This window comes from Dermacentor andersoni, chromosome 4 (genome assembly GCF_023375885.2).
Source record: "Dermacentor andersoni chromosome 4, qqDerAnde1_hic_scaffold, whole genome shotgun sequence".
In the NCBI taxonomy this organism is placed as follows: Eukaryota; Metazoa; Arthropoda; class Arachnida; order Ixodida; family Ixodidae; genus Dermacentor; species Dermacentor andersoni.
The window spans coordinates 44302594-44324970 of NC_092817.1; the positions used below are offsets into that span (position 1 = coordinate 44302594).

The 22377-nt window shown below is 43.7% G+C and overlaps 2 protein-coding genes and 1 non-coding gene across 3 annotated transcripts; all 3 read left to right on the plus strand.

Moving 5' to 3' along the window:
• The first annotated feature begins 57 nt into the window (after positions 1–57).
• LOC126537025 (protein ABHD18) lies at positions 58–19751 on the plus strand. The gene is made up of 12 exons (XM_050184137.3): positions 58–382; positions 975–1077; positions 1392–1476; positions 1824–1924; positions 2009–2090; positions 3253–3337; positions 4211–4238; positions 5971–6109; positions 11614–11703; positions 13192–13296; positions 14657–14991; positions 16085–19751. Exons 2-12 carry the CDS (start codon positions 983–985, stop codon positions 16233–16235), a joined length of 1296 nt encoding a protein of 431 aa, XP_050040094.1. The 5' UTR covers positions 58–382; positions 975–982; the 3' UTR covers positions 16236–19751.
• On the plus strand, positions 695–845 carry LOC126537240 (small nucleolar RNA SNORA79). The gene has a single exon (XR_007600767.1). It is a non-coding gene; the product is annotated as a small nucleolar RNA SNORA79 (small nucleolar RNA).
• Positions 7562–9817, plus strand: LOC140217095 (piggyBac transposable element-derived protein 4-like). The gene has a single exon (XM_072287513.1). It carries the CDS (start codon positions 8188–8190, stop codon positions 9613–9615), a length of 1428 nt encoding a protein of 475 aa, XP_072143614.1. The 5' UTR covers positions 7562–8187; the 3' UTR covers positions 9616–9817.
• Positions 19752–22377: the final 2626 nt, after the last annotated feature.

Genomic DNA, 22377 nt, shown 5'->3' on the forward strand with positions numbered 1-22377 from the left:
TCTCATGATGCTGTCAGTGGTGCGGTAATATTTTAAGGCCTCAAAATAATATTACTTAATGTACACATGAAGTGTAATGTTAATTCATTGACTCCAGCAGATTACCTGCTTACTTGCGAAGTCATGCATATTTTTTTCAGTTTTTTTTTTGTGTGTGCGAAAGTGCGGTCCGTGGTGGTTGTAGAGAATGTGCTGAGTTTTTCACCGCATGTACTTTTTCTCGGCCATTTGCGTTAATTCTCGAACTGCGCGCGGAGGCATTGTCGACTGAAGTCTTTATATGATGGTTCAACTTTATCTTAACTAAAGACTAATGAGATGGATAATGATCAGTCTTAATGTAGTGTTTTTTTTTTAGTTTTCTGCCACACGCAGTCATAAGGTAAGCTTTGCTGAATGCGGTTACTCACGTCTTTAAAGAATACAATAGTTTGTTTACTAGGAAGGCACGCTTATAAATAGTGGCATCAACCAAGATTTGTTAATCGGGTTTATTTACTGAGTGTCTTTCCGACTTTGCGAACTACTGTTGGTGGTGTAGGACGAGCACTATCGTATCGAAGGTCAGCCGCTACGTGCTTCAGAGCATGTTTCGCATATGAGCTTTGTGGGTGTGCAGCAGTTTGTTGCGAGTGACTAGCGTCCTTAACGCGCCCTCATCGTTCTTCATTTTTTTTGTTGTTGTTGTTAAACACGATAGCAAGTTCCTTTGGTGTCGACGAGTCACCGACGTCAAATTTTTTGCTATCGGAAAGAAATATCGGATCACTTCACCCGACGCTACGTTGCGAAGATCCACTCTTCCGCATATCTTGTAGCCGTTGGTTTTGCAGATCCGCACATACCACCTTTACGGTTCGTTGCATCTGTAGCGTGCGATTTAGTGCTTGTGTAAACTAGAGCTGCTGTTTGAAGGTAAATCTTAAGTGTGGACAGGGGTGTGCGGTCGTTCTCACCTGCTGCTTTGTTTTCAGTCTCTGACATGACTAGCACAAGCCGCTTCGATGCCGTTTACCGGACAGCCTTATTATCGAAATACTTCATCAAAGGTTGGGGTAAGCCAGACAATCTTAAAAGGTAAGGACCGTGGGTCACTTGACTTTTTGTTAACGCCCCAAAACCTGCAATGTATGATGGTTGCGGATAGCCGCGTGCAGCTGTCTTTCCTTTCTATGGCCAATTAAAGTACAGCGTAGTCTTACAAAACTTCTGAGCACAGCGGGGCCAATTTTAGCCAGTCATATGGGTGCTTGCGCAAGTTTTTAGCAGATAATCACACACACACACACACACACACACGTGTATATATATATATATATATATATATATATATATATATATATATATATATATATATATATATATATATATATTTCTTTTTTTTTCCCAAGGTTATTCGACTTTAAGAAGAAGATGACGGCTCGTGAAACATGCAGCCAACTTGTACCTCATGATTACCCAGTCATGATCGACAAGGTGTGTATGGAATTCTTACTACCTCATAGCATGCTGCAATGTCATACTTCATCACCATACGGCTGTGTTACGAGGTTCATGGGTTTCAGTTTATGTATGCTTTTGTTCGTTGTGAATGTTTGTATAACTGGATAGTTGTAGCAGGTAAGAATGCAGGAGGTTCTGATAACTCTAATTGGGTATTAAGCTTTGAGTTACGGCAATCGGTTACAGCTTGCATTCTTGCATGCCTGCAAAAATTTGTGGTTAGAAGAACAACTTTTTTTCATCTTTGCAAGTGTTTTATTCTGCTTGGCTGTAGGGTTGCATTTTCTCTGACTAGTTGGATCTATTCTGCACTTGTGTAGATTGAAGACCACTCAAATTACCGCATCTTAGAGGGCCACCTTGTTAGTCCTTTAGTTCAATACCTGCCTGAGTGTGTGCCAAAGGAATCGCATAAAGCTTGGTAAGTTGTGGCACACCTACTTCTTTCGTCATTTTAGCTCCTTACTCTGACTTAGCGACGCTGAAAGTACCTCATTTTGACCAGGTTCCAAGTCCTCTTGCCAAAAAGATGGGTAACTGACCCACTGAGACCTGTTTGCATACACCTTGCTGGAACAGGCGACCACGTGAGTGACATATGTGATCTTTAAAAGAAGCAGCCACTCATATTGACTGAGCAGTGCAAAAGAAAGTTGCGAGAGTGCGAGAATGCACAGAGTGAGCCCTGATCCTTTAGTGATTTCTTGCCTACTTTTGTAAGCCTTTTGTGACGCATCCTTTTGTTTTGCAAATGTAAAATTTAGCACAGAGGCTTTTCTGTATTTACACTGTCTAAATCTAGGCTTCTTATGGAGCCTGAAATTATGTTGCAGTTGGCCTTAGATTAAAAGTCTTTTCTGGCCTAGACTGTTCAACCTCTGTTTAATGATCAAATGCTCCATTAACAAGACCTAAAGCTTTCCATTTGCAAAGGAGTTGTGTTTAAATATTTCTTGTTCCTCACACAATGACACGAAGATGCAGTTTCTTTCTATGCATTTACTGGTTGCTGTCGCTGCATACGATTTAAGCTTTGTCCTTTTACAAGTCCACCAAAGTTGTAAATTATATCGGTCTTGTTCAGATAGTTGGCACTTGAAAGCCAATTTTGAGAGGCCACATAGCAGGTTTAATTATAAAGGCTCGGTTTACCCTACTGCACATGCTGAGGTGGCAGCAGCACACGAATAGGATTGATATCTTTTTGAAACGTGAAAGCCAACTGTAGTTAAATTTAACGTTGGCTAAATAAATGAGTGATACATACTATTGAAGCAATCAGCAAAAATTCAGGTCGCATAATGGTAAAATGCGTGCGCCTGGTGGCTAGTGGGTAGACCACGACCTCCAAGATTTACGGCATGCCGTGGGCATCACCCAATCTCCTAGTTCATGCCGAGGAGTCACGCTTATTCTGAATGTTCCTGATTCTGGATCATTCCCAACAAGCTGCTATGCCAACGTCTTTTCCAGTTTTGGAATTAAAAATGTGTTTTTTCAAGCCATTCATGACATATTCACACATATTTAAATTATAAAATTTTGGGCAGAGGCTGCTCCATTACTAAACCTTCTCAAACTAGGCTTTTTTACATAATGCAAAATTTTGTAGCAGTAAGCCTTTAAAGATACAAAATTGTATGTTGCAAAGACTGTGTACTCCTCTACTGGTCGTCGCATTTATCACTTTTGTGCTAGAGTTTAGCTGTGTTGTGGCTAATATTTCTGTAAACTCTTTCCTCCTTACAGTATTTCTGGAGAAGAAGAACTTTGACATGCAGGCCTCTGCTAAAGGAAAATGGTATTGCTTCTATAATACTGGAAAACCCTTTTTATATCCTTTTTTGGTTGCATTGGTATCTTGCATAACTACAGCACTAAAACCTTGTTGATACATTGTCCTGTGTTGTAATTTCCAAGTTTATATACATTTACTGTGGACAACATTTAAAAGCTTCATGCGTATCACAAATTTGTTTGTTTTTCATTCCATTTATCACATCTGCTTTTCAAAAGACGATGTGTCATTTTATAGAATACTTTATCTAAAAAATCTAGTAGCATTACCTGTTATTCCATAAGTGATAACATAAGAAGCATGTTTTCCATAACAAAAGAAAAAAGCGAGAATTTTGAGACAATTTGTCTGTTGTGCTTCATGCATGCCTACTTTCCACATGGCAACACACTGCAAGAGAAACACTTATCAACTGGTGTCAGGGAAGATGCGATTAAGTATAACAGAAGTGTCAAGTTTATCAGTGATTGCCTAGAATACATTTTTTTGCCTTTGTAGCTAAATTGAGTGTAGCTTATCACCAGCAATATAAGTAGTACAATCGTAGTGCCTCCTGTATATTTACTATGTCTAGGGGGGCCAAGTGACTTAAATGTGTGAGGCACTGCTGCGCCAGCACATTTTAGACATTCTTACTCTTGTCGTTGCCAGAGCACTTGTCACACTGTGTGATCCTCTGTTATTTTCAACTGCATTCCTCTCTTTGGCACCCATTCTGCTGGCTATCTGTTTTACATATTGGTGTCCTGTGCAGCTACAGTTCTTCCTCATAATCTTAACTAGGATGTAACTGGGTGCCCGCATCGGCTTTTCTGATACGGCCATCATCCTACTGCTTCAGTGTTACGATTTGTCAGCATGCGATGTTCCTCCATGGGTTGTTGAGAGAAAAACCTTAACATGTGAAAAATGGTCTAAGAAAACCCAAGGACCAAGTGTGAGTATGTCTTTGTTACTTTATTAAAATATGCAACCTTTGTACGGCTTTTAAAGGGACACTTCGGGCAAGCAGTGAACTGCTTATGCATATGGATCCCTCTTCAGAAATTCTTTCTGCCTTTTCTTTCCTCCTACCCTCCCTCTCTCTCTCGTCCTTTTTTTGTGCGTGTGTGTGTGGAAAGAAATGTTGCATGTCAGGGAAAACGCTTACGACATTCTCATTTTCTTTCTTGAGCATTTCTTTGAGTTTTGTGTCCAGTACATGGTGCCAATGATGGCACTTCGTGGCCTCACTGATCTCATGGTATTTTTCTGGTTTGAGACCTCACTCAAGAAGAGTCCTTCTAGAAGATCTACCAATTTCAGTGTTTGTTGGTTTTCTATTGTAACATAGTAATGTTTTTTTACATTTCATAATTGGCTAGGCTTGGTCATGCATTGCTAAAATCTGCGACGTTGAGAGTACTACCATATTTTCTGGTCTAAAAGCCACAGGTGCCCTGTAAGCATGTTCTTGTGAAAAGTTGATATACAAATCACTCCTATCTATGAGGCATGCCTTTTTTCTTTATTTAGTCAGGGTGATGAAATGGGCCATGGATGTCTGTGCTTCTATCTTAAAAGACCGTTGTTGCAGTGCCTTAGCTCAGCAGATGCACAATCTGCCACCATGATACATATTCAAGATAGTTGACATTGCGTGCACTGGGATAGCTGAGCAAAACGTTTGCAGGTGCGCATCTTGTTATTCTAAACCCCTTTCCATATTGCAACTCATATAAGTTGCCCTGACAGAAACAACCTATACACTGGAAAATGATTTGGACGCGTCTTTTGCTTTGACATTCTGGCTTACCAGGCTTCAGCAGTCTTGTTTGCTATGCCAAATGTGCAATCTACTAATCTAGTTTAACCTGAGATTTTTTCTTCTGCCCCTTTAAGTTCTTTGTGGATAACAGGCCATTTGTGCTCATCATGTTGCTTGGTTATTGCTAAACAATGGTGGATAGTAGCTGAAAGTAGAGGTCAGATACTTTGACATATTGTCAAATGCTCGTTTGTGGCTGTTTTGTAATCTTGACAGACTAGCCGTGAGATGGTAGTGCCACGCAAGCTGTCACGCTAAGGTTACCTGACTAATGTCTTGCACAAAATTACTTTCCGATTGTCACAAGCAGACTGGTGTAAGGGCACAGCCTGTAATAAAGCAGGTTTCTTTGAGTGCAGGAAAACAATGTTTTGGGACAGACTCTTGCTAGTGTTCATGATCAGGTTCAAATTGGTAACCTTGTGACTATTCTGTAGGCGTCTTAGAGGCAGCAGACATCTCGTACAGTGGTCAACTAAGTTGTTTCTTACTAAGTGCTAACTTATAGTGTTTATATATCATGGAGCTTTTCATATAAAGTACTTGTTGGCATTCGGTACCGGAGACCTTCGTGTTGTACACAGAAGTGTGCATTCACATATCTTAAAGCATGGCAGCTGCAAAGGGACACTTGAAACATCTACTGCTTCCTGTCCCATTTTTTTCAGGGATGCACAGGACAATTCTCACAATTTTACATCTGATAATGCCTTTATTCAGCACCATTTTGTTCATATTTAGTAGGTAAAAACCAGCCTTTCTAATGGCATACTGGCTGTCTTTTCCTTTATCTTCTTTTTAGGAGACCAGCTAACAATTCTTTAAGTGCAGTGTTGTAATAAAATGCATTAATGTATTTCAGGCGGTCAAATTTGCATTGTGTGTCTGACATCTTCGTCATGGGTGGCTGCCTTGTGCTCGAGTCAATGGCCCTGCTTCACTGGTGTGAACGGGAGGGCTTTGGACCCCTTGGCATCACAGGCATTTCTATGGGTGGCCATGTGAGTCTTGCTGCCATTGTGTCTGCCGTTTTATTTCAGAAGCTAACTGCTGCACTACCTGTTTCTTTGCTTGTTTGTGTCAGTCCAGATGCAAAGTTAGCCTAAAGTTAAGCTTGGACTTGAGCTTAACTTAGGGATAACTTGGTGTTCTGCTGCTGGGCACAAAGCGATGCAATCAAATTTTGACTGTAGTGTGTAGTTGCATTCCATTAAGAGCGAAGTGTCACAGTGCTTTCATACTCATTTTTGTGTGGACGTTACTGAGCCCCAGTTTGTCACAATCAATCTGTCAATCAGTCAGTTTCAAAACCTAACTTAAGTGGCCTAGAAAAGTGAACAAAGTGCCATCGAAAGCGTTTAACTGTTATGTTTCTTTATTAGCACATTCCTTTTTATCCTCTATACTTTGTTTAACATGAAAAATGGCGAGCTTAAACTGTGCTCTGTGTTTTACATATGGGATGCACTTGCAAATGTTTAGAAAAGGAAGGGACCAGAACACCAACTAAAAAGATTTAAAAGCATTTTTAAATGTTTCGGCTCCCCCATTGGAGCCTTGTTCACAAAATTGTTAACATGGCGACCGTCATGAAACCAAAACTCTTAAATCTCAGTCTGTGTCCTGGCCCCTTTGCTTTTACTATTTTACTATGTATCATTCCGACCAGGTGGGCTTCCATCACATATGCAACTTGCAAATGTTTGTAAAGGCAATGCCTCCTTTACTAGATGCCTGCGGCGTTGTCCGGTAAACTCTGTTTCGTGCCCTCTCCGTTTTCTCATCTACGCGAAAAGGCAACGAGCGCCTCTCATGGCAAACGCCTGCAACTTTGATCATGTGCTGCAGCCTCTGAGATTACCATCTGTCACCGTCTCGGAGGCCTGCGAGAATGCTCGCTAACAGATGCCCGCGCATATCGGCGCTATCACCGTGCCGGCGGAAGGATTCGGCCGCCGTCGGAAGTTGAAAAGGCAATGAGCGCCGCCTCACGGAATTTATGCTGAACTAAGGGAACCGCCGCTACAATGGGCAAGCGAGCGACACAGCGGGCATCTAGTAAAGGAGGCATTGGTAAAAGTGAAGAATGTCTACCTTGTGCTAGGCCAGTGCTGATTGTACGACTTTGAATATAATTGAGTTCTACTGTTTTGTCTTAATGCAACGTAAAGTGTATGGCACACAGCTTTCGGTAGTAGTGGAGTGCATACCTGCCAGATTTTACGTTTTTATAATCAAAATGCTCAATTTTTAGCACGTATGTTTACGATTGTCATACTGATACAAATATGTATTCTAATTTTTTCATTTGCATATAGATTAGGGCAACAATAAATTTAAAAAGAAAAGACAAATATGCAGTCACCGACTGACAAATTGAACGCCCATAATCCGGATATGCTAAATAATTCGGACAGCTTCGTGGCACCGCCAGTGGTCCTATATACTTAACTCTTTCCTTACCGCGCCATAGAGCATCGATCACTATGGATCGATGGTTTTGAATGCCCCGCCAAAAATAAAACTCCGCTGTTACGGACGTGTGGCGCCATCTGGCCAGTAATAGAAGAACTACTGCGCACTTTCTATATGTTTTTTTGCGTTTTAGCGCGAAGGCTCCTGCGAGAAAAAAAAAAGCAGCGGAGAAGGTAGCAAGGAGTTTTCCCAACATGCCGCCGAAAACGCGTCGCGCGCCGCTGAAAAAGAAGTCTTCTCAAAGTGATTCCGCTGCTTCTGATGCTCATATTATCGATATGAGCAGTAGTGAGGAGTCCGTAGAGGACGTTGGATCATCGGATTTCGACTCCGACAGTGATGATTCCTCTACACAGCCCGGACCTTCAACTAGCGTGGCAAGGTAAGCATAGTTTCGGATGTCAGTGTTGTTGTTATACGATGCGCGTGCTTTGTAAATGACGACACCTGTTTACGTTTTTCTTTTAGGGTGTCAACTACATACGGAGGCGATATTTTGCCAAACACGCCGTGCCGAGTCAGGTTTTCACCGAATCGCGCACCTGGCATACACCTGGACGTGACGCGCCGGAGTGAGACGCGGAGGTTTCTTGGTGCACTGGACATGTTCATGATGTTTTTTACCGCTGAAATGATTTCCACTTTCTGTGCACACACAAACAAGTATGCGTGGATGAAAATTTTTGAGAAACCAAGCTATGCTCAGCCAGATGGCTCCTGGCTAGAGGTCACGCCCCCTGAGATGTTGCGCTTCATTGCGCTATTGATGTACATGGGCATCGTGCAACTTCCTAGACTACACTTGTATTGGAACACTGGAACAATCTACGGCGGTCTACTTCCAGGGAAGATCATGAGCAGGAAGCGTTTCTTCTCCCTGCTTGCTTTTTTGCATGTCTCGGACCCTGAGGATGACAGTGCTGCTTCAGCTGGCAAACTGCGGAAGGTACTCCCACTACTTCGAGAGATCAACGAGGCGTCGGCACGATTTTTTCAGCCACGGGAAGCCCTTTCAGTCGATGAAAGGATGGTGAAATCCAAAGCACGCTCGGGAATCAGGCAATATATTCGGGACAAGGTGACAAAGTGGGGCTACAAATTGTGGGTTTTAGCTGAGTCAGAAACTGGATACACCTTACAGTTCTTCGTTTACACGGGCAAGCGGGAGAGACCGGGACCGCATGGATTGGCTTTTGATGTAGTGGGTAAGCTTTGTGATAAATATTTAGGACAGGGATACAAAATTTACATGGACAATTTTTATACTTCGAAGCACCTTTTCGAACACCTCCTTCAGTGCAAAACGCTGGCATGTGGAACAACGAGAAAAGATCGTCGAGGCTTCCCTGGCGATCTGAAAGATCCAAAATGGGAAAAGAAAGCTGAACGTGGAGACATTCGTTGGATAAGGGAAGGAAACGTCTTGTTTCTTCAGTGGAAGGACCGCAAGGCTGTAAGTCTCATGAGCACCATTCATACAGCCAATGAACATGTGCCTGCAAAGAGACGTACAAAAGTGGGCAACAAGTGGAGCGAGAGGACCATAAGAAAGCCCTTGTTGGTACATGAGTACAATGCAGGTATGCTGGGCGTTGACAAATCTGACCAAATCATTGGAACGTACAACGTGCTTCGTAAATGTGTGCGCTGGTGGAAAACACTCTTTTTCCACTGCATAGATATTGCTTGTGTAAATAGTTTTATTCTGTTTCAAGAGCATCGGAAAGGGCACCCCGACATTGCTGAGCTACGTCTGAGTGCCCGCTTTGACCAACTTTCTTTCCGAGAGATGCTCATCAAGCAAATTTTGAATCTTGATGATGATCAACCGGCCAGCATCTCTTATCTGCCACCCGACTGGGTTCGCCACAAGCCTGAGAAGGTCGACAACCGAAGGAACTGTAAGCAGTGCTATGAGAAAACCAAGAAAGAAGTGAAGACAAATGTTTTTTGCAGCACCTGTGAAGCGCACCTTTGTTTTACGACTACGCGTAACTGTTTCGCCGATTGGCACATGCGTCATGGGCGCTGAGTTCAAAGGTCGGTTGAAAATATAATTTTTTAGCTAGCGTGCTCAAATTTTCAGGAAGTGTACCTGAGTTCATGGACAATCATTTGTATATCCCAGTTTTTTTTTCTTCTATGTGTGGTGAAGTGTAGTGTCAATTTCGTGTCTTCGCATGTATGTTTTCCTTACTTTTCTTCAACTTTCAGAGATAAAATATGAAAAAATGTCGCAGTGATTACTTTGTATGTTATTACATTGGAAAGGCAAAACAATCAGCTACATTTTCATATATAACAATCCATTGTACAACAACATTTTCCCAAGAAAAAAAATGATATGTAGACACATAGCAAAAACGGCCGTTTTCTGCGGTAAGGAAAGAGTTAATGTATAAAGAGGACCAATATTTCGGACAACCGCCATCTCTACATTCAATTACTATCCAGACTTCGTCCGTGGCTGTAGCATACGTCGACTCTGCTGCCATTATCTCCTCTGGCAACCTCAACAAGACATAAAGTACGGGTTCAGACAATACACGCTATACGGAATCCCAGAGGCCTTGTGTTATTCACAGCACTGCTCCTCAGAGATTTAACTGCAAATGCCAATCTTGGAGGCTTTGCCTGAATTGTGAGTTCGCATCAGCATCGCAATCATCACATCCATTCCGGCACCACCGCGCATGGCCCGCTCTTGTTTATTGAATTTGTCTTCCCAACAGCATTCCGCCATTCTGTGCTTGTTTGTTTGTTTAGTATGCGTTCCAGACAACACTTTGCTGGCTCCAAGAAGTCTTTCTCGTGAAGTTATCGACAGCGCGCGTCAAATGGCACCAACGGTGCCCTCGCATTCCGACTCCGCAACTGAAGAGCTTGGACTGCCGCCTACCGCAACGAGCTTAAATGCGGACATCATTGATGACCTGCTAGGCTGCAGTGTGCAGATTCCTGCCACCGTTATATTTGAAGACTTTGCAGACGTCGACAGCGTGGTGTCATGTGCCGAATTGAACGATGCCGAAACAATGGAGCTAGTTCTCCCACCTTCAAACAGCAACTTTAACTTGGATGATGAGGATATGCCGTGTGCCTCGGAGCCTTCACATGCGGGTCTGGCTCGAGCCTTTGCAGTCCTTGCATCGGCATGCAGAGACAACACAAAACTGGCAAGAATACAGCTGGACTTGGTTGCACGTAAGCGGAAGTGCGTGCAGCAATGAATTGATCACTTCTTCCTTGCACAGCGGCCTTAAAATGTAAATAAAATACAGTAAAAGCTTGTTCACAACTCGTTAATCCGAAATTTTGGATAACTTGAACTAGCTGCTGCAGTCCGTCCAGCAATGTATTGAAAGCAATATGCAACACATCCCGCTAATTCACAATGATATTCGCACCGCCACCAATAATTTGAACTCCACGCCATTGTGGATGGAGAGAGTACTAGTGCGCGGGAGCACGTTGGCGACGCTGACATTGGCGCGCGGTCCACATGGCTTTGATTTTTCCATCCGCGGCTCTTTGTTTAAGCCTGACTGGAGAGAGACGCATTTGTGCACGGCCATGGCATGGCCAACGCCTCTGTTGCAGGTCACTTCACACCCATGAGTTTCTGTATAAAGCTCAAGTGCGATAAAATCGTTGCCGTGCGTTGTATGTTGTATGTGCGAGAGAAAGCATGCGAGGGTAAGCTGACGAAATCGACTTAATCTCGCATGCACGAGCGAGGAAGGCAGGGAGAATGCGTGCCCTCTACTGTCGCTCGCGAGGCACAGGGTGAGACGGGGTGGGGGGGGAGGGGTTCTTCGATTACACGGGCATACCTGTGCCGCAGAGACATGAATTGATAGACGCAAAGTATAGAACCAATATAAGTTTATTATTAGTCACACTACATAAAGTAGTGAGCACGTATGCACAATTACCTAGCTTAATCATGTGTCTTCTTTTGTGCGTGTCTGAGAGAGAGAGGACAGCTTGCATAGCTTTGCAATGTTGTGATTGTTGTAAATTTTCACAGATGGCATCCCTTGCTGGGGCTAATTGGTACAAACCCATAGGCATCATTCCCTGCCTTAGTTGGACGACAGCATCGTGTGTTTTTACACAGGTAAGCCAACAGTTCTCTTCTTTTTTTTTCATTTATATTGGTTAGCGCAACCTTCTGTAGTGCAAACAGGACAAGATACAAAGAATGAATTACATGTACGAATGCTAAGTTCCCGTGTTTATTTGCTATGCATATGCATATATAAATGCGAACGTAATGGAACTATACATCCTATTCGACTATATGACTAAAAATGCACTCAAGTTTTTGTAGTTTGTCTCGTTCATATATGGCAACTATGCACTCGCCAAAGTTCTTGTTGCTGTGTGCATGCTGTACGACTTCATTTGAGCCAGCAATCAAACACTTGCTCGAATTCGGATTCATCGGATTCGGTGTGCAATGAAAGTGCAGTAAGCCCTCGTTAACTCACTCTGATATCTCGAAATATCGGTTCAGTCGAAATTTTGTTCTGGCCATGGTGTTGACCTATGTTCTTCACCTTTAGTGTCAAAATGTTTCTGCGCCAGACTCCGGCTACCTCGAAATCTTGACTTCAGAAATATTGAGGAAAGGCAACAGGGCGTCGTTGGCAGCATCACTTGTACTCACTTTTACCCCGCGGCAGCTCGCTAGCCGAGCCAAATGCCGCACCGGGCCTTACTCCTCGCTTATCTTTCACCCTTCTTTCTGTCTATCACCGCTTGCGTGCACTTGCTCTGCTGCTCGCTGACACTTTGTAGCTTCACCCAGTAGCAAAAGTTCCTTTTTTTTCCCCTCTCATATAGGATGCTGTAAGTGACACATCAATATGGTCACTGTGTATTAATCATGACATTGGGCAAGATGACCGGCACTTTTCAGCAGGCAGGATCAGCCCATGTGCTGTGCCTAAAAGAAGCCAGCACGCTAGCCCACAGCATTTCAGTGAGATAGCAGCTTGATAAGGACGCTCGCTGCATGCTCTCGCTACAGTGAGGTGATAGTGCCGCATCACTTGTGAGCACATGTTAAAGTTGTGACAATTACAGTCTTCTGCAGTTTTGGTTTTCTAAGTGAAATTGTCCAGCATACATCACGATGCAAAAAGTATCAGCGTTGCATTTTGGATGTCTGGAAATGGTTATCCTCAAATTACTGGCTTTAAATATTGCATTAGAATCAATTGTATTGGCCCTGTGCCAAGCATATTGTCTTGGCACAGTGCCAGTAATGCTGTTGCCCATGGATGCCGATGTGTCCAGTGCCGATGCATGAATACTGACCGAACATATTACGGGCAATATTTTGGAAATGCTCCATGTGGTGTATATGTGACCAGAGGGCTTCTATTGATGACTTATTTATCTAGAAACTCTGCTCATCCCTCTCGATTTTTTTCCCTTCAGTTTTTACAGCTTCGAGTTAAGGGGGGTTACTGTAGTCTACAATGTATGCACAGATCTTTCCCAGCAACTTTGTGTAAATGGACACTACAGAAAACTTCTAGCGGTTCTTTGGTAAGTAAAGCTGCAGTGTGCCTAACAAGGTAGTGCCATTTCACTGCAGGGTGTCATGAGTGGTGCAATTCCATGGGAGCTTCTACAGAGCCAGTACTTTTCGGACCACGTTTTCCGAGAAGAGATTGAACAACTCATCCACACTCCCGAGCAGGTGAGAATGGAATGGGCTCCTCAAGATCACCTCCATTCACTAATGCTGATTGCACTTGCACACAGCTGTTCTTACACTATGTCCATGTAGGACAAGTGCTGGCACCCATCCAGCCTCTGCCTGACAGCCTTGTGTAATGTGTGCAGCCCAGTACTTCATTAGACTTTGAGACCCCTGCTTTACATGAAACTAGGGTTGTTCAAATACAAATATAATAATCTTAGCAATTGGATTTAGGAAACGACTATTGAAATTGTCAAATATTCATTTCCGTTTGGATATTATATATAAGAACACTTAATATATCTTGAGGGGGAGAGACCAGTGTAGAAGAGCTTTGGTTGGTTCAAAGATGCACCAGTGCCAATGTGATTGCTCAGTCATTCAATAAGATACTTTGCTTGTAGGCAGTCTATGCATAAATTTCCTGTCTCAGTTCAGGCAAAGGAATTTAAAGAGGTCCTGTACCACATTTTATCGAAGTTGAGGGATGCATTTGATGTTGAAACGGACTTTTTATAAGTTGGTTCGACTGTAACAGTTTCTCATTTACACGCTTCTCAGCTGACTTGTCCAAACCACGTCATGTGCAAGTCATCGCACGTCAAATTAATACAAGTAATCATCTCTTTTGGTGAACTGACTCAAACTTCAGAATTTCAATATTCGAGCACCCCTAGATAATACACAAGCTGTGGGGCAATAATACAGTAGACTTCGTTAACTAGATACCCACCTAAGTCCCAGCTGGCACCCATGCATTTCCAGAGGCCCAAACTTTCATTATTTAGATCCTGAAATTACCCTTTGCCAGATAATTCGAACTTGACGGTGAATGGCTGTTTGCACTTCTTTCATGTATAATAGGAACATTCTGCATGTTTTGTGTAAAAAGGGTGCAGTGTAGGGCAACATATCAGTTCAATGCAGTCAGCACCTTTCATTAGTAGACAATGGGCCTGAACCCAACACTGTGAAGTGTCGTAACATATATTTCAATATGGTGCTGCCGACCGCCTATCCACAGCAATGCAGTCACGGTGCTGCCTCCTGGAACTCAATCTTGTGGCCAATATTTGATTCCAAGGCTCACCATACGTGGTGACAAACTAAGAATTCAGTACAAACTCGACCCGCTAAACCACACTGCGCTGGTGCTCTTGTGCCTCCATACTCCGAAACATAGATCTTTAGAGATACTAATATTCAAAGAAGTTAGCCTCTGCTATTACATCACAGGGATGAGGTAACAGGGTTGGCTGGTGCAAATATACAAATTCTCAGAGTTCAACAGGCGGTGTACTTATAGTTGATTTTTTAGATTATCACCAACCATAGGCTCATTCCTCTGTCTTTCCAGAATGCAGCATTCAAGGCTGGCCAGAAGTTTGCTCGTGACTTCTCATGCAGCATGGAGAGCTACAACGACGTCTCACTGGCGCTGCAGTCGAGCCCTGATGTGCGCCCAGCGGAAGCGCTTAATTTCATGCGAGGCATCATGGACGAGTGCACGCATCTGGAGAACTTTTCGCGACCTGTAGATACCAGCCTCGCTGTATGTGTGACAGCCACCAGGGATGCGTACGTGCTTCGTGAAGGGCTGAAACCTCTGCCCGAAATCTGGCCTGGTTGTGAGGTTCGCTTCGTCGACTTTGGCCATGTGGCTGCATTTCTGTTTAGCCAGCACGTTTTCAGGTGAGTTTAGCTGTGCAGTGCCCGAGACTCGTAAAGCCCTGCCTGACTATGATAGAAGTGTCAAATACATTGAAAATTCAAGAAAATTGATCTTCATCACCACCCTGCAATTTTTATGTGGTATTAATTGAATCTCGAGACTGTCAACACAGGTATAATGAATTAGTAGAACAACAAAGTAAATCTATAATTTGTTTAGTCATGCCTTAAAAAGCAAATATTCACTCACAGCTCGAAATGTGTTTTCTCACAGAAAAAATGTCATAAAGCGACAAATTCTTTATGCACATGCATGTTTTGACCAATGGCTTAGCTTGGCCAGCCAACGTGCCGATCCTGTGACCACACCCATCTCATGGTTGCACGTTAACGATGGCGCAAAATGCATTTATAATTTAGGGTTGTTCATGTGCCATGTATTCACACGGCATGCTGCCAGTAGGCCAATAAAATGACAGGAGACTCTTTTTGGCTGACCTGTCAGAGATTTTATGCTTGCACTTATTTTGCATAGACCCAGTTGCATTTTTTTTTTTCCTCACTGATCTGTGTGCACACTTCGAATGAATGTCTGATATAACAAAGGTATTTTCATGTCGGATGCGACTTCATTATAATGAGGCTCAACTGTATTGTGTGTTGTGCACTGCAAAGTGGGATGTGGCGTTTGGAGCTGTATTTTGTAACTGTTAATTCATTTCTCATTATTTTCACCCTTCACCACTGGCTCAGATGCCTCTGCATCAGTTTTGTCACCACAATCAGCCACTCATCATGGTGGATAAGAACTAAAACAAGAATAGGATTGTTAGAAAGTAAGGCGCCTAGTCACTTTACTAAAGTAGACCTTTTGCGTTGACTATTATGCAGCCAGCTTTCTTTCAATTTCTTTTTCGTGTAGTTTTGTTCTTGTTTTTTCCTTTATTTAGTTACTTAGACTGTGTCTAAACAGGAGCTCCAAGCTAAATTCCCTGACAAGGCCTCGACACCCGAAGTTAACATCTTTGTGAATGTTTTGCTGGTAGCCATGCCGTGGACTTTCGTACAATGTTCTCGAGAGACGGTGCATGACAATCTAGCCTTCTTCTTGCAGAAAAGCCATGGTCGACTCCCTGGAGAAGACAAGCTTAAAGTACTATGGACGGTCACTCTTTGAGAGGAAAGAGGATGCTCCCATAGAAACACGTACAACTGCACTGCATGCCGAAGAGACGAATCAAAGGGCCACAAAGTCTGAAGCCTAGTTTTGATCTCATAGTGGTGCGGCTAGAATAGACCTGCTGTATATTGTGCAGTCACTGCATTGAAGTTTTTATACCGTCTGATAACCACAGCCTTTCACATGATTGTAAACATAAATTGTGTATGAAAAGCCACTTGGTCACGAAGATTTTGCCGCTTGTTAGTTCATTTTGGAGCATTAATGAGCTGATAACAATGATTACCAAAGCTGAATTTTTGTCATGAAGCCAAGAACTTTCATGCAGTTATTGCAAACCATTTTCAAGTGTTCAAGCTTGATGTTATCTTGTACATAACAGATCATGTAAATACAATACAGTGCAGTCCACTTGCAACAATATCAAGAACGAAAAATTCTATCGTTATAACCGATCATTGCTATATATGGACTGTCATAAAAAAAAAACACTGCCGAACACGCCTTTGTAGTTCCAAAACCAAATTTGCCACTTATGCAAAACAATATACGTTGTAGAAAGCAGGCTTTGAAAGATAAAGCGTTTTATTTATACCTCTAGACAGCATTAGGCAGGCTAAAATAGTCAGAAATCTGCTCTTGCTCTCGCGGCAGTTTCAGGTTCACAACCACGGTGTGCATCTTGTCCGGCTGTTACACGAGCACTGGTGGCAGTAATTTAGAGTGCTTGAAATCAGAACGACTTGATCAGAACGGAATCAGAACAGTGCACATAACAGTCAAGGATGGGCGATTGTCAATCTCGATGTCACTGCCGCGGTTGTCGTCACAACAACGATCGCCTTGTCGGAGATCACTTTGCAGGAGGAGTTGCCACTATCAGCCCTCAGAATCGCGCACCCTTGCAAATCTCTTGGTGGCTTTCGCACTTGGCGCGCGGGCGGGTGATGGAATGCGCTACGCAGTAATGGAGGCACGAACTTATGTAGGCAAATTTTTCACCCCATCTCGACTTTGTTCATTTAAAGAAAACAAAGGAACACAAATGTCACGATTACTGTATTTACTGTATTCTAACGTGCACCCATTTTTCGTGACCAAAAGAAAGAAAGAAGAAAAAAACCCTCGATCGTAACGCGCATCTGTTTACTATGACCTAAAGAAAGAAAAGTCCTTTACAGTACCATGCATCTCATTCTTTCATACAGAAATACAACTTTATCTCATTTGGAAAAAAACTCAGATTTACTCCCAGTGCACTAAAGTTGCGATAAATAAAAGAAGTCACAGTTCCACCCGAAAGGCAAAGCATCGATTATGATAGCAAATTAGTAGACAGCTATACAAAAAGTAAGGATAGTAGTTTTATTGGCCATATGTGCTTTTAAACATTCTCTTACTAACTAAATTAACAAGCATGGTGTCACGCGTGCACAAGCGCACAACATGGACACGTCTCACTCATTGACCGCAGAAACTCTATCAAAACGCTGGAGTTAGGAAGTGCAGTAGCAGGAGCGAGCAAATTGACCTTTGTGCGGCCTCTCGCTTCAACACGAACTAAGGGATGAGAACACGGCGCAGTGCGCAGACTGTCTCTGTCGCAGATCACTTTCAAGATAGGGGCCGCGCCATATGTACCAGGCGCTAGGGTCACCGTATATGCCTCCCGCAGGGATATGGCTCCCTGCTAGAGTTGCTATTCAAGCAGCTGCTGGTGTAAAAACGCCTCTCTTGTTTCTGCCAGTCCCGCACGCGGCTTTCTGGAGCTCCAAATGCCCGTAATGCGGCCCGATTTCCATCCGTCTCCATATATGTGATCGCTTTCCTTTTAATTGTGGCATTGTGATCAACTTGGCATGTCTTTGTAGTTGGCACTTCCATGCTGATAGAGCAAACACAGAAAACGGGAAGACCGGGTAGACTGACGGTGCAATAAGCTAAGCCAAAGGAGGCATTGCCTTAGCACATGTACTACTGCACATGGAGGAAGCTACAGCTGCTAGGCTCGAAGCGCGTACGAGGCAGCCATTCTGAAATGCCAATGGCGATGTGGTAATGCAGGTTTAGGATTGCACTCGATTTTAACGCACAAGCAATTTTTTGACCCGTTTTATTGGGAAAAAAGTACACGTTAGATTCAAGCAAACGCGGTATTCTGCATGGAAAAGGCCATCCAGAAGTGCAGTGAACAACATACCGTATTTACTTGCATAATGATCACACTTTTCTGTCAACAAGAAATTCGTGCTAATTCAGGGGTGCGATCATTACGCGGGTTAAATTTCCCGAAAATTTTTTTATTATTATTATTATTATTTTTTTCATTTTGCGTTTGCTGCGGAATGACAACAGGTCCGCAAATAGGCGGCTGCCGCTGTATGTAGTGCGGGACACCGAAACAAAAATGGCGGCCAGCGGAGCAAGCCGAACGCTATTTTTTTCTCTCGTGAGTGCATTACATGCATTGAAACAGTTTCTTCCGTATCTGTAATGAATAATATCGTTAATATCGGCAAGTTTGAGGCAACAACGTAGCCATGTCCACTTTGAGGGGACAGAAACAGATGGGCGCGCTTAGCTGCCAGTGACATAGAAACGCATGGCAGGCATGCTGTGTAAACTGGGGAATTTGTCTTCACTACTATCTTAATACGGCACGTTTCTGCTAAGGGTGGGTGAATATCTTAGCTGTGTTACAAGCGTCAGCGTATGAACAGGGTACACTTCTAACATATCAGTGTAAACAAGGCTGTCATCGTTGCCGCTCACGGTTTGTTGCGTGCCCACGAGTGCCGCCGAGAAGAATCGAAAGGCGCCTTTTTTGTTGTTGTTGATCACCACCATTATAAAGCCTACACATAATAAAGGCAAGTGTGGTTGTAGTTCCCTCTCTCTTTTTCTTTCTTTTTTTTTTTTTCTTTTTGTCATGGAAGTGCGGAAAGTGATGAAAGGAATGAAATGGGGCATCTGCTTAAGAATGTTCTGTGCATGCAGACCGCTTGGTTTGTCTTGAAGAGTCGTTCGCGTAGCATTCGACAGATGGTAAGCGCAATCATTATTAGCTAGATTTGGCACACGGCATATCGCTGTGGCAAGTTCGGGGTGCGATCATTACACGGAAAATAAAAAAAATTGAATTTTGATGACAAAATTCAGGGGTGCGATCATTACGCGAGTGCGATGATTATGTGAGTAAATACGGTATTGTCATTATTGGTTTTTTTTTTTCCTCGTAGCTCTAATGCATTAGTTGATACTCTTTAAGTCGGCTCATCGTTATAACCACTATATCATATCTGGTGCCATTATAAGTGGACTGCACTAGAATAATGTTGCTGCCAATAAACATAATATTTGTACATACAAAGGAGCAACTGTCTGTTGTTTTTTTGTGCCATCTGTGTTTTTTTATGGAGCTTGGCTTAGTGCATGCCACTTGAGAGCTTGCGAGTATGCTTATACATTTGAAATGCTGTTTTAGCTATAAGTTAAAATGAACTAGAGTGTACACGCAACCTGTGTGAGTAGGCCTTTCATTGTTACTGTAGAACTGATGTTTTTGAACAATAAAAGAACTTTACGTTTTCAGTTCAAGAAATGTAGTATTGGTTCTCCATTTCACTCTTCGCACTGTCTTTAACCACATATACGAAGGCACGTGCAATCCTGCACTCTCACTACATTGCTTCACATGAAAAGTGCTCAAGCACTGTAGCTCCTCCGTTTGGTTGACATTTGCAAACTTCTTTAGCTTGAGAAATGTTCAATTTAAGGGCACCTTAAGGGAGATGTAATGTTAACACGAATAAAAAAAATTAAAATTTGGTAGTTTACATGTCAAAACCACGATGTAGTGGGGAGCTTCTGCTAAATTTTGACCACTTGCGGTTCCTTAATGTGCACCAAAATCTAAGCACAAAAGCGTTCTTGCTCTGCGCCCCAATCTAAATGCAGCCACTGTGGCCAAAATTGAACTCGCGACCTCCAGCTGAGTAGCGCAATGCCATAGCCACTGAGATACTGCTGCTGGTAGCTAACACAAGCAGACGCTCTAAAGAGACCACCTCTTAGAAGTTCAGAGTGCAAGTATTAAAAGGCATCTCATTCCCAACGAAGCTTTTTGAATGCATGTCATAGTGTTAACATAGTTGTCAGCAATCAAATACTACCATGCCCTGGCAACCTTCCCCGCCTTCTTAGTGTTCCAACTAGGTACTTAAAGCTGTGCCATCGGGCTGACATGGAACAATGCCCACCATGCTCTGGCAAGATTTAACTGAGCATTTGTACTAATTTGGCACGACCCACTGTCCTGCAGCACATCTGGAAGTTTGTAGTAGTGCGGCACGTTAGTCTACAGTAGAACCTCGTCAATACAATCCCATTTTGCATGACGTCTCGCCGCCAACATTTGCGTTCCAAGAACATATCGTGATCGTACGATATGTTCTGCAGCCTCTAGATGCCTTGTGAACAAGAAAAGGCGTGAGGCGTGTGCAATATGTAAAGGGCAGTAAGCATCCACTATGGCAGCTTCCCCCTGTGCTTGCCCACCCATGTGAAGTGAAAATGCCAGCACACACTGGGGTTTCCTTTTTCAGTACTAGCAAACCTCCTCGAGAGTCGTCGCACTCACAGCTATTGCAATACACATCTTCGCCTTTCCGTTTCACAGTGCGTGTGACGTAGTGACATTGGAAGCATACTGCACGCTTTTAATAGAGGATAACCCCATGCGCTGCCTTTCTCTGCTGCAAGTGGCACGAAGGGAGCGTCATGTTTCGCTCTGGCAGCATCACAGTCCAGCATCAGTTACTGGTTAGATTTAATTTTGGTTTCCCGTCACTGTCTCAAAGCACTACACAATAGAAAAACAACAGCGCGCGTCTTGGGCCACTCAGACCAGCTCGATGCACGTCGGCGCCTCGTCAGTGATTCTCCCTGGGTGGGTACATCAAAACTTCCTGCCAATATACCCCGCCTCAAGAAGCCGCGGACCTAGGCCAAATTCGAGGAGCACAAACATTAGCTTACCAAAGTTGTGACAAGTCTCGACAACATACGTCTCGGGCTACTCAGGCCCACAGCCTCTGCATGCATATGTGTTTCGTACTGCAACTATTCGTGTAATGCTTTGCATTATGGAGATGTCAACTACAGTAGTCTGCCAAATTGTTTAGTGACTACGGGTTGTATATTCGAATCTCTATAGTTCGAACTCGAAGGGGCCTGAAAGGTTCTTCGAATTAAAAGAAGGACTTGTTCTTGAAGTATTCGTGCACCATAGCACGATGCACAAACGGTGAAAGTTGTGAAATACCGCTGTGCTCAAGCACACAGCGAGCGAGGACCATGAAACTTCCCACGTTGGTCAACGCTCTTCCCTGATAACGGCAGAAAGCAAAACGTCGGGGAGCGGGCTAAGCTGACCCCGGGCCAGTGGGGCTGACAGAGGCCGTTGAAGGTGAGGGAGTTGCGAGGAAGGGCGAGATGGAAGCAGATTTGCTTTCTCGCCACCACCAGCTTGATGGATGGCACTAATTACCTATGCCACCTAAGACTGCCACCGAAACAGTGGAGTTCCCAAGGCTGGACTGGGCCGCCGCCGCTACTTCCCTCTCCGTGCTCGCATACTTTTTCCTTCGTCTGCTGACAGATAAGTTCTCTGTTTACGTTCTTCGGCCTGCATTCTTAACGCGAGTCGTGTTGTCAAGGTGACGAAGTCATTTCCACTGATCATAATCATGGTGGTGTGTTCCCATCTGTTGCCGCGCTCAAAAGATGAGAATGAGGTTCTGGCCTTCACGTCCTTGTATTCAGGGGCTGTCTTATTGTACAGAATCGGATATGGCACACTATCTCCAGCAACCTTTCCATCTGGACCTCTCGGTTTAAATTAGTGAGTGAAAAATAAAAGTGAGCGAGAGCTGACGCGAGTACGAATAGAGCGGGCGAGTCCACATGACGGCAGTTCCCCACGCTTACGTCACTGTAGGGGCCGCCCTCAGGGGTCTCCTCTGCTTGCGGCTCGTTTGCCGCCCCGGCGAGCCGCGAAAAATCGGCTCAGGGCCGATCCCTCTTGCGGCGCCCGTTTTGCCGCTAGTGTGGCTGGGGCATTACGGCACGACGCAGAAATGACGACCTTGCCATTTGAGCAAGGATGAAATTTCCACCATGTTTCTTTTTTCCCCTCTTCGAGCGCGCGACATTGAGGGGTCTCTTCT

Coding starts and splice junctions, on each gene's coding strand:
- LOC126537025 (XM_050184137.3), top strand. CDS start 983: ATGACTAGCACAAGCCGCTTCGATGCCGTTTACCGGACAGCCTTATTA. Junction 2,091..3,252: donor TTGCTGGAACAGGCGACCAC/GTGAGTGACATA, acceptor TCCTCCTTACAG/TATTTCTGGAGAAGAAGAAC. Junction 4,239..5,970: donor AGAAAACCCAAGGACCAAGT/GTGAGTATGTCT, acceptor AATGTATTTCAG/GCGGTCAAATTTGCATTGTG.
- LOC140217095 (XM_072287513.1), top strand. CDS start 8,188: ATGTTCATGATGTTTTTTACCGCTGAAATGATTTCCACTTTCTGTGCA.